An 11,554-nucleotide genomic window follows, 5' to 3' on the forward strand; every position below is an offset into this window, starting at 1 on the left:
ATACTGCAATTACCTGTCCAAGACTAGCTGCAGCTATGGGTTGCTCTTCAAATAGACCGAAGAGTGCACTTAGAGGTTGACCCAGTTCCTTCTCGATGAGCGCAACTGCTTTATCACAAGAAAAAGCAGGAACGCGATCCTACCAAAATAGCCTTGGTCACAAATCATCAAAAGGTGATAGCAGCAGAATTGTAAATGTACCAAAACCTTTCCTTTGAAAGAATGAACGCTAGATCTATTGTCATTGTGACGATTAGCCATGCTAGCTATTTGTTAAAAGGTACCTGTAGCTTGGAAAGCTCCTCCACAAACTCTATGGGGAAAAGATCAGATCTTGTTGATGACAACTGCCCAAGCTTAATAAATGTGGGACCCAGTTCCAAGATCTTCTCTCTCACCCACGAGGCTGTCTTGCATCTCCTAGCTTTCTGCATTAGCATCACAAGCATCTTATGAGTCAAACATAGAAGAAAGTGAGAATCTAGAGTTTCCACAGCAGAGAAGTTATATACAACCTCTCTGCCTGCTAGAGTGTTAGAAAAGCAATGACCTGTTTTTCTTCAGAAAAGCCACCAACAAAACTCCACTTCGCATCATCAAAATATACACGTGCTCTCAATGACAAAACAAAGCTCCAAACGTCGACCGTCCTTTGCAAGGTGCTGTAATTCTCTTTCGACCAGCTAAAGGATTCATCAGAAGGTAAAACTTTGACGTCGTCATCCCATCCCAGATTTGCTAAGGAAGTCTCCAATGACGAAGGTTGTTTAGAAAGTTTTTGCAGAGCCCCATTCATTTTCTGAACTGAACCATTTGTAGAGAGCAAACTCTTTCTGGGGACAGTGTCAAGGTTGTTTGCAACTCCAATAATGGTCCCTTTCAACACAGAACCATTTGCAGGTCTCTTTCTGTCAGTCCTTGCATTCTCTAGGGGCTGCTCTGCTCACAGGTCAGTAGAGCAACGTTTACTATTAACCCAAGGCAACTTCTGCAACTGAGAAAACATCAGAAAAGCAGAGAAGAAAAAAGAAGACAGAGTTTGTGGTGATTTTAGTCACAAAATTTCAACAAGCTTTAAAGGAAGTTGATGGATCTCGAGTGCTGAGAACTTGAGCTGCATATACACAAAGAAACTGTTTCGAACAGCTTGAAAAGCTAGTAGGAGGGGGAGGGGGGGGGGGGGGGGGGGGGGGGGGGGGGGTTACCTTAACTAAAAGCACCAACTGACCAATGCAAGAAACTTTACTTGAAACATCGTACAAGAATAGCATGTCTAATTCATTACCTGTGTCTTCTGGTATAAATTTGTAAGCTTGTGTCCCCCAAAGACCAGTCAGAAAGAAGAAAGAAGTGTTTCACATCCTCAAAAGACTGAAATGGCCTGTGCTATCCATTTGAACTCATCTAAACGTGTAGATAAAGCCATAAGTCCCATCCTGTGGTGAAAAATGGGCAGGGCTTTTACTGACAAGATCAGGCATGTCAACCATCTGCTTTCCACCATACTCCTTTGTCGGTTACTGGATTGCATATGCTGGTTCTACTGATAATTTGGATGTTCTCATGTTGATTTGAAATAATCTACAACCTATTGTTGCTTACAATGACTTAGCAAGATGGATGATTGTCATGTGTTACATACAAGGTACTTGCTGGGGTATATACAAATTCTGCATCTGCAGAGAAAGGAGGCCTTTGGCAAAAAAATTTAGTTATCCTTGGCATTTAAATACATTCTTGGCTGGAGATTTTCATAATGCTCCTGTCAAACTGACTCAAACATGATAATCATCTCAACGTTCCCATATGCTGCAAAGTAAATGCTTGGCTTGGATAATTTGGCAGCTTCTCTTAGTCCTTAAACAATTCAGCATAAGCTCTATTCGATAATCAAGAATCGCCCGACACACAGAATTTGGTAAATAAATATCTACTTAGCCACTAAATGTACATCTCAGAGACGTACAGTCCATCTTGACGGTATATATTAAAATCTTTTGCAATGGACCCTTCCTCTTTTGCATTACATTGATGTTTTCATTTGATCGCAAGGAAAATCACTTTGCTGCCGGTGCTAGTCCCCAGGTGCTAGTTGAACAAAATCAGCCTTGGACTATCTATGCATTTATGCCATATGTGCTCCACTTCTTTTAGGCATCGGATTCTTCAGATCTCTAGAAGTTCCTTTACTTCAAGCTTGATTGCATGTGATTATGAGGCATTTATCTTTGCATGCTTGGGATGCACAGCATAGTATTGCTGCGACTTGAAAACATACAGTATTGCTGCAACTTGAAAACATACAGTAGAGTAAAGTTTTTACAAAAAACTTGGTACAACATTCTTCTCACCAGCCTTATTATCTCTCTCAAAAGGGAAGTAGAATTATCTTATGATGTGATTGATGATAATGGACATGTTTGTTCCCTCATGCCAGCTTCTCTACTTTCAAGTAAGGTTAAATTGCGAATTTGGCAGATCATGGTTGCTGTTCACTATTACTAAAAACACGCATGCAAGATTATAGTCACCTCCTTGGCTTGTTGAAGATTGTAATGCTTTAAGAGCATGTATGAACAAGAGACATGGTGGCAGAAGGTGTTCTTGGCCATCTCACAAGGTAAGCTCCCTTTAAGTGAGCGTCTTTTTCTATGGCGATATCTTCTAGCTCTAGCCTTCTTCGAGCTCAAAAATTGCAACTTCTTGCTATGTTCAGGATGCAGTTACACCTAAGACTGTTCCCCATTTACTCTGACCTAGCATACATACCCAAGACTTGGATTTATGGAATTCTGTATGTCTTCGGCGTTCGCACTCCTTTACTGGGTGGTGTTTTTCAGAAGCGTTTCTGGTTGTTTGGTGAAGTCTCTTCATGTTAATCACATTATGTTGTTTGATTATTATATTTGAGGTAAATTCTGGCTGTTTTGGGCATCTCGTAATCTCTGCATGTCTCATCAAGACATTGCTAAAAAGGTTTGGATGCTTCCAAAAATCTCTACATCAATCACTTCGCTTCCACTTCAAACTTAACTAGGATGACCTCTCCCTTCACAATTATGATTGCTTCTGAGTTTCGTAAATTCGATGCTGATGTAATATCCTCAAGGGTTGTCCACATTTTAAGATTTCCCATCAACAGTAAAATACCACTTTACTAAAAAAAAGTGTGTGTTGGAAGGGGGCCCCCGTGTTTGTTTCTCATATTCTTGTTAAAATGATGCATCTCAAGTGAAAGCCCAATGTAATCCTATTTATTTACTCCGTCATTTGGGCAATTTGTGTGAGGGGGTATTGAAATCCCCCAAGAGAGTATATAAGAAGCTCTCTACCACCATTGTAATAATCAATCTAATTCATTGCCCATAGGTTGGTTCGAGCAAAATCTCTCTCTATCTATGCACTTCCACATCATCGACTTTTGACACAGTATCATAGCATCACGCTCCGTGATCGTGGGAGAGCGCAAAGGAGAAGAGCAAAGGACTTGCATCGAGCCGGAGCATATCGTAAAGTGAACTTGCTAGAAGGTGTTCTTCAAGATGGCTTTTGTTGTGGGCTTGGCTCCTTCAATGTGGGCTTCCTCTGGAACTTTGACCTGTTGCAAGTCAGCCACTGCTTCCAAGAAGGCTCCATCAATGTCAGATAGCATGGAGGTTGACCTGCTCTTAGCACCAACGTAGGGCTCGTCACTTGGGTCGGGTAGGCCAGGTTGCGGAAGTGGAGATGGACGAGATGGACCTGTTGGCAAGCTGAGACCAAGAGCTGCTCTTTGTACCCGAGCGAGGACGCCAACGATTGTTGTGGCCTAACCGTATGAGTAGCAGGTGAAGCTGAGGGATGGTGTTCACTGCAATCAGATTGATCTTCGGGAATGTGAATTCTTGTTGGTTCCGAGTTGAGCCTGAAGATGAGGATGCCCTTTGCTTGGGACAATCCTTACTATAGTAGTCCTTAGACTGCGGGCAATGGCGGCAAGGAAGAGACCCTCAGGCAAAGGACATTTGCCTTGGTAATGCCCATATTCTCTGCATCTGTAGCATAAGATGTGTCACGTGACACATCCAACCCTCTGTGTCCGTGGACAAGCTACAGCACGACAAGGGTTCAGTCAGTCCAGTCACTTTAGATTAGAAGTGATCTGGCACTTTTGTGAGTCTATTCATAGACCGTGCATGCCTAGTCACTTAGTATAGATACATATCCTCTGGTTGCACACAGCATGATCATAAGCATTCCCATCGGAATCCATTAGAATCCTTCAGGGGAATTTTCTAGTGCATTTAGCCTATTTTACCTATTTTTGACATTTTTCACTTATTATTTTTAAGTGACTTTTGTTGGAAAGTAGGTAGGGCAAATTGAGTAAGTTTGTATATAAGCAAACCTAGACTAGCACTAAATGGCAGAAGAGGCATCAGGAGCACCATTGCTCAACAGGCAACTTCTCAGCAGAACCCCAAGCCCTAGCGTTTTTGCTCCACAGCAACCACCTAGCGTTTTTGGACCAGATCAGCCAGCGTTTTTGCTCTTGTAGATCCCTGGCGACAGAAGACTCAACAAGAGACCTAGCGTTTTGCAGTTGCAGGCCATCCGGCGACAGCAGAGCCATTTTCAGCCCTAGCGTTTTTTATTTGCAGATCAGCCCCAGTGTTTTTGCAGATTTACCGCGACGGATCATCAAGAACCACAAGCGTTTTCAATTTTCAGCGCATCTCCTCGTCGTCCTCATCGTCGTCGACATCGTCGGCAAGTCCAAGCATTGTAGAGATTTGTGCAATCATAAGTAGACTGCTCTCGCCATAGAGAGTGGGGCCTTCGGAGGAGGGTTTTACAACGTCTCTGGTGTCGTATTCTCTTCTCTCTCTATCTCTCAGTCTCATTCACTTGCACGCACAGTGTCCATTCACTTTGTTTGTGATCATAGCATTCTCTCATTAAGAACGGAAGGCTCTCCCTTCCATAAGAACAAAAGGAACCTTGAGCACAGTTCGGAGCACTCATCTTGAGCAAAGCGCAAACATTCATTCCGCTGCACCTTACAAGATGGGTCGATTTGATGGACAAACGAGGGATGAGGTGGTCTCTGCTCCTGTTGCATGGAGTTGAAAATTTTGAGATGGAAAAGTACTTGACATATCTTGGACAATAGGTGTATTGAGCAAAGGTGGCATGTAGTTTGGATGGCCATAGGGGGAAACCATATTGGATGTCGGTGCTAGCCCCTGTTGGAAAGAAGGACCAAGGCTTTGTTGTATTTGCCGCAATCCCTTGATATAGTAGCAATCCTTGTCTTCATGTCCAAGCTTTTCGTAGAAGTGGCAATAAGCGCGAAGGGGGCAATCCTGTGGAGGGTGTCTTGGAGAGCAACATGAGCTACACCATACCATAGCCTTAGTCTCCTGCTAAGACCTAAGTTCTTCTAGCTCTCTCTTGATTTGATCCAAAGCCTCGTGAAGTGGGGGCTTCTCCTGTGTCACGTGATACATCCAACCCTATGTGTCCGTGGACAAGCTACTTCATAACAAGGGTTCCGTCAGTCCAATCAGTCTACATTAGCAAGTGTTCTGGCACTTTTTGTGAGTCTCTTCGCAGACCGTGCATGCCCAGGCACTTAGTGTAGATGCATATCCTCTAGTTGCACACAGCATGATCATAAGCATTCCCATCAGAATCCTTCAAGGGAATTTTCCCGTGCATTTAACCTATTTTCTCTATTTTTGACATTTTTCACTTATTAATTTAAGTGACTTTTGTTGGGAACTGAGTAGGGCAAATTGGGTAAGATAATATATAAGCAAACCTAAGCTAGCACTAATTGGCAGAAGAGCAAGGAGAAGACAGGCCAAAGGCAGCAGGTTCCCCCTCTCTCTCTCTCAAGCAAGATCTCCCCCCTTGTGGCATTTTTCCTCCAAGCAAGCGACCTCCCATCCCCTTGCGTTTTTTATCAGTAGCATCATCGCCATGGACTCCTATCCCCTGGCATTTTCCATCCATAGCCTCATCGCCACAGGTCCCCCCCTCTGCTGGAGTTTTTTCAGCAGACCATTATCGCCCATTCCTTGGCATTTTCGGCAGTGCATAGCTTCAGCGAATCAGCGACAAAGCCTCAGAGATTCAGCAATTAAGACCGGCCAAAAACAGCATTTCCGGAGCACTTCAAGGGCCCGCAAATCTGCGTTTTTTAGGGCAGCCAAAGACACGAAGAACCTGCAGCAAAACAGCGTTTTTCCTTGCGTTTTTGGCAGCAGCAGATTTCAGCCGTTGGCGTTTTTGGACAGCAGATAAAGTGCGTCAGTTTTCAACCCTAGAGTCGGTCTCGTCATCCCCGTCGTCGACATCGACATAGCCTAGACTTGCATCAGTCTCATGCATCCACTTTGTACTAGTTTGTGCAATCAATAGTAGACCACTCTCGCGAACGAGAGTGGGGCCTTCGGAGGAGGGTTTTACGTCTCTGGTGTCGTATTCTCTTCTCTCTCTATCTCTCAGTCTCATACATTTTCTCGCACTGTGCCCATTCACTTTGTGTGTCCATTGGACTCTCTCATTAAAGAACGGAAGGCTCTCCCTTCCATAAGTAAAAGGAACCTTGAGCACAGTTCGGAGCACTCATCTTGAGCAAAGTTCAACATTCACTTCCGCTGCACCTTTCATCCTGTTAAGAGAAATTGATTTCTCCTCCTGAAGAGCACGCTGTAACTTTAGGGCTTCAAGTTCCCTACGTGAAGAAGTCAAAGGGTCAGATGGACTTTCCAAGAGTACAGAGGCAATCTCAACCTGAGAAGAGTCGGAAAACAGCTTCCTTGCCCCCTCTATCCTAGTAGCAGCAGCAACAAACTCCTCCAGGTTGGCGTCAGGTCGGAGATTCTCTCTGAGTTTTTGCTGAGAAGTCTTTGGAAGAGCCTTCTCTACCCATTTCTTGACCATAAACTCACTTCATTGCTGAGGAAGCTTGGCGACCAGAGACTTCGTTCTGGTCATAAGTTCTACAAAAGTCTCTTTGGGCTGAAGCATCACGTTGGCCAACTCATCCAGAACCTTTTCTTGGAAGTCCCCTCGTCTGAAAGCTTCACAAAATAATTGTTTTTAATGTGGCCCAAGTAGTCAAGTGGTTTTCAACAAATTGACTGTACCACTTGTCTGCTAAGCCATCCAAAGTAGATGAGAAGAGTACTAAGTAGGCATTTTCTCGGCTGAGGCCACGATCTCTGCACAGAGACACAAACCTTCGGGCATGGTCATCGGCATCCTCTATGGAGAGACCCTTGAAAGTCGGAAACTTAATATTCACCTTAGCTAGAACGCTTGTTAGCTCCTCCATGGTTGTCTGTGCAACAGCTAATTGCACTGGAGCTTGCTGTAACACAGGGGATGAGAAGTTTATTGATGGGGGTGAATGGGGAGGTGTAGAACTGGTTGAGGGAGAAGGTAGGGGTAATGGGGCTGGTGGTCTTCTGCTTGGCACGAAGGGTTGACGCTTCCTGTGGTAGTCGCTTCCTGTGGTAGTGCTTTTTCCTTAGTAGTGGGCTTTGTCGCTCTTTTGACTACCTCGTATCTGACATACAATAACCAGAAGCCCACCCAAGCCTTGGACACGAAGACCTGTAACTTATTGGACACTGGCCCAAACGCCACTAGACCAAGGCGAGTGACTAGACCACTTGGCTAGACTTGGATGAGAGGACTAGCCTAGGTCGAGAGACTACTAGACTAGGACGAGAGACTAGACCAACAGCTCTAGACTAAGCCGGACAAGGTGAAACTAGACCAGACCAAGCTGAAGCAACCCAACCCAATCGTAACCAACATACGAAAACAGAGAGGTAAACCCAATAGCTCCTCTATTGGTCTTCCCATGGAGTGAGATTTTAGTTGAAGTCCCACCGGGCATGCCAAAAATGAGAGCACCTTTAGCGAGGAAAAGGTGTCGTGCTCTCTAGAGTGGATTCTCCTCGATGCAGTATGCATGAACCTCACTCCAACAAAAGAAACATCACACGGGAACATGACTCAAACACAGAAGTGGAATATGACTCAAGACACGACACGACTCAAAACACAACTGCTGACTCAACTCAATAGAACTAGACAAGCTCAAAGAACCATACAACTCTGGCTGGTAGCACACACAAGTCCAAGCTCAGGACTCAAGGTACAATGTGGGTGTCAAGGCTCCAATGTGCACGGAGAGTGCCAGTGTCGTGCAGAACTCTAGACTCAGGACTCGAGACTAGTCGCTAGACCATACAAAGTGGATGATCCATAAAGCCCCAGACAGCTACGGATATATACACCATAAAGAGCCACCAACGGCTCGCAAATATCTAATCCAACTAAGACTATCTCAAAACTGTGGTCGTGATAGTCTGGCCCCGCACCCACTAGACCACAACCGTATGCCTGCCACGTGTCACTGCCCAGGCAAAAGTCCGTCCAATGTGGACTCAGCCAACTGAATCAATTGTCTGTCCAGTGCCTGCAACACTATAGCCTTGCTACAATGGGTTCCCTATTTGAAACACAAATTGAAACGGAACAGCATTTTAAGAATGCCCTCAAGCAAATGCAATTTGAGCAGAACAAGGGCCTAGAATGAGTGTCACAAGTTGGTGATGTGGCAACCCCTAAAGGTTAGGGCCATTAAAGACCCCAAAATTATGGAAGGTCAGCCGAGGACATAAAAACCCTGATCAACTGCTGACGTGGACAAGGTGCGATTACTGATGTGGACAGAGTACAACCCAGTAGTCCAAAACGCAGAAATAACACTGATGTGGCACTATACAGACAACTCCATATTTTGCGGAACTAAAACTGGGCACGAGATTTTTGGATACGAGTGCTTTTAGAAGCACAAGCTTTTCATGGCACTGCTTTTCAAGGCCCAGGGCTTTTCAAGGCCCAGGGCCTTTAAATATGTAAAGGGGGTCTCTATCTAGCATTCCAGGTTTGCGAAAGCAGAAATCAAGTCCCACAACAGTTGTACCTCTTGTCAAGCAATATAAAAGAAATATCGAAAGAAGCGCAAAGGTTTTGGGGACAATGCACTGAGTACTTCGACTCTCTCTCTCTCTCTCTCTCTCTCTCTCTCTCTCTCTCTCTCTCTCTCTCTCTCTCTCTCTCTCTCTCTCTCTCTTGTTTGAAGCGGTAAAAGTATATTCCAGTTTGTTGTTTTTGATTAGCACGTGGTGCCCTCCCGTTATGGTGGTATCAGAGCTTCAAGCATCTGTTTTTCTAAAAGCACATTGATCCCTCCCAGACAGACAAGGACAAGATGGCACTTCTAGATTCGACAAGAGTATCTGCAGTTCCTCCTCGACGAACTCCGTGACATACTCTTAAGGCACCCTCAACAGAACCTTCCGATTTTGCAAAGCTTCCAACAATTTTTGAACTACATGTTGCCACCTATGTTGCCTCAAGTCATTCCTCCTCCAACACCAAAAAGCACAAGAACTTCTTCTCGACAACCTACATAGTCTTTCACTATGTTCGGTGGAGTTTTTAGAAATATGGTGCAACCATTTGCCACTGCAACCGCTTTTGCCACCGCCCCTTCCACCACGGCCACCTAGGTATAACGGTTGGAGTTCATATGCCTACCATATTATCCATATCTGGGCCTTGCACCACATCAGCCCAAGGACTTCAAGGATGGTGGATCTAGTAGTAAAAAAATTCACCTTTTTGGGACTGAAAGATTGAAAGAAAGCTTTACAGTTCCTGCAACGTTCGACAATATTTATGCCTTGGGAACAACACTGAAGAATCAAAGATCTCGAATTGCAGCTTTTCTCAAAGACAATGCTATGCAGTGGTGGAGTTCTATAGCTAAAAACCTCATGCTCCAAGGACTTGGCAAGCTTTCAAGAATAATTTTGCCCGGAGTTACATGACATCCTTATTTGAAGTGCAACTTCTCACAAAACGGGGCAACTTGAAAATGCTTGCCATGAAAACCATGGAAGACTACAACCAGATGTAATGTGAAGAGGAAGTGAATGATGGTGTAAGGTCAAGATAAGTGATCAAAGAGTGCTCAAGGCTCCTTTTACTTAGAGGAAGGGAGAGCCTTCCTTACTTAGAGAGAGAAAATAGAAGTGCCTTAAGTCGCTTTTTGGCTTGATGGTTCTTCATCTCTTGCTTCATGTATGGGTTGCACATTCAGCAAGCCTTACAGTGATATGAAAGTGAGTTCTAAACTCGACCCATACATCTCCTACCTTCTAAAGCTATTTTTCAGCACCAAAGCTATTTCTCCTCCTTTGTAGTCTCCTTATTTTCTTTGAGCTACTGTTATCTTTTTCGCAAAAAGGGAGGGCTTGTGTCCTTTTGTATTATAAAAATCAACCGTAGTTCATTATATGAAAAATCTGGGAAAAGCACTAGAGCATATAATAAGAGCCACGGATGTAACTCGGCAAGAATTCTTCAGTTTTATAAAAAATTGACCTAAAGTTAAGGGTCCATACACCCAACAAGAAACAAGAAACATGAATTCTGCACAAGACAATGATATCTAAACAAAACAGCTCACTGAGAAGTTCAAAATCTTCCTTCTGACACAGCCAACATATAACAGGATAGATGGAGAGACAGGAAGACTTACTCTTCAATGCTTCTCCAATAGGAACCATGCGGGATTCTCGTCCATTGACTACTAAAGACCTCTCTCCTTTTCCATTCAAGGCCCCATTACCAGAAGACGTGCCATTAGGCTGTCTTCCATTCTGCGGGTTCTTATTGATGGTAGCTGGTGCAGACGTAGATGAAGTTGATGGCGCGCCATTGTTGCTTCCATTAGTGCGTGCAGAAACCTCAACATTTCTTTTATTTAATGTGGATGAGTCAAAGCGAATGCCAGAGCTACGATGGGGCAGCGGTCTGGGTCTGAGAGAGCCATTTCCATTTGAAATCTGCGACGAGAAGCTAAGCTGGGGAGCGGCGGGATGTGAGGAGACGCCTACGGATTCCATTATGTTATGAGGTCTTCTCTATGCTGCGGACGTGAGACGAAGTGTATGGCGAGCAGAAGACTAGCTCGAGCGATGGCGGGTAAGAGCTGCCCACCATCGGCTACACGTAACACAGAGTTCTGATGGGAGTCTACATTTTGATTTTATAGATAGGCCCCACCACACAGGCATAAGGACCTGGCTTTGCCACCTCGCTCCATTGGAACCTCGCTAGAAAAGCCGAGTGAGGGTGCTTTCAATAACGCAATCCTTTTGAAAACAAGGTGAAAATTCACTACGGCCTACATAAGGCTAATTTGGGGCTTCTTTGTGTTAGAGAGTGGCACTAGAATTTGAAAACATGCGGTATCACAATAAAATATTATGTTTTTTTAAATATAACAATGAATTATTTATATTACAATATATTTCAAAAGCATCTATTAACATAATATGACGAAAGGGGGAGCCCTTTATACGTGTCGCAATCTACGACATGAAGGCTAAAGTCCAAAACAAAAACAAATCCTTTTGCACGAGATAAAGAGGGAGAGAGAGGGAGAGAGAGAGGCCACCGAAGGTGGCCGGCCGTACTA

The 11,554-nt window shown here is 44.3% G+C and overlaps 1 protein-coding gene across 1 annotated transcript in view; it reads right to left on the bottom strand.

The window, feature by feature from the left end:
* Positions 1–11,170, bottom strand: part of LOC147418390 (Protein kinase superfamily protein) — a 76,261-nt gene extending 65,091 nt beyond the window's left edge. Inside the window, exons 1-4 of the mRNA XM_086507282.1 lie at positions 10,613–11,170; positions 551–939; positions 285–428; positions 14–139 (exon numbers count right to left, since the gene is read on the bottom strand). Of these exons, the coding sequence (XP_086363408.1) occupies positions 14–139; positions 285–428; positions 551–939; positions 10,613–10,979 (1,026 nt within the window). The 5' untranslated portion in view covers positions 10,980–11,170. The remainder of the gene's footprint in view (positions 1–13; positions 140–284; positions 429–550; positions 940–10,612) is intronic.
* Between the last annotated feature and the right edge of the window lie 384 nt (positions 11,171–11,554).

The sequence above is a fragment of the Adiantum capillus-veneris genome, chromosome 30 (assembly GCF_014529385.1).
Source record: "Adiantum capillus-veneris isolate H3 chromosome 30, ASM1452938v2, whole genome shotgun sequence".
Taxonomy (NCBI): Eukaryota; Viridiplantae; Streptophyta; class Polypodiopsida; order Polypodiales; family Pteridaceae; genus Adiantum; species Adiantum capillus-veneris.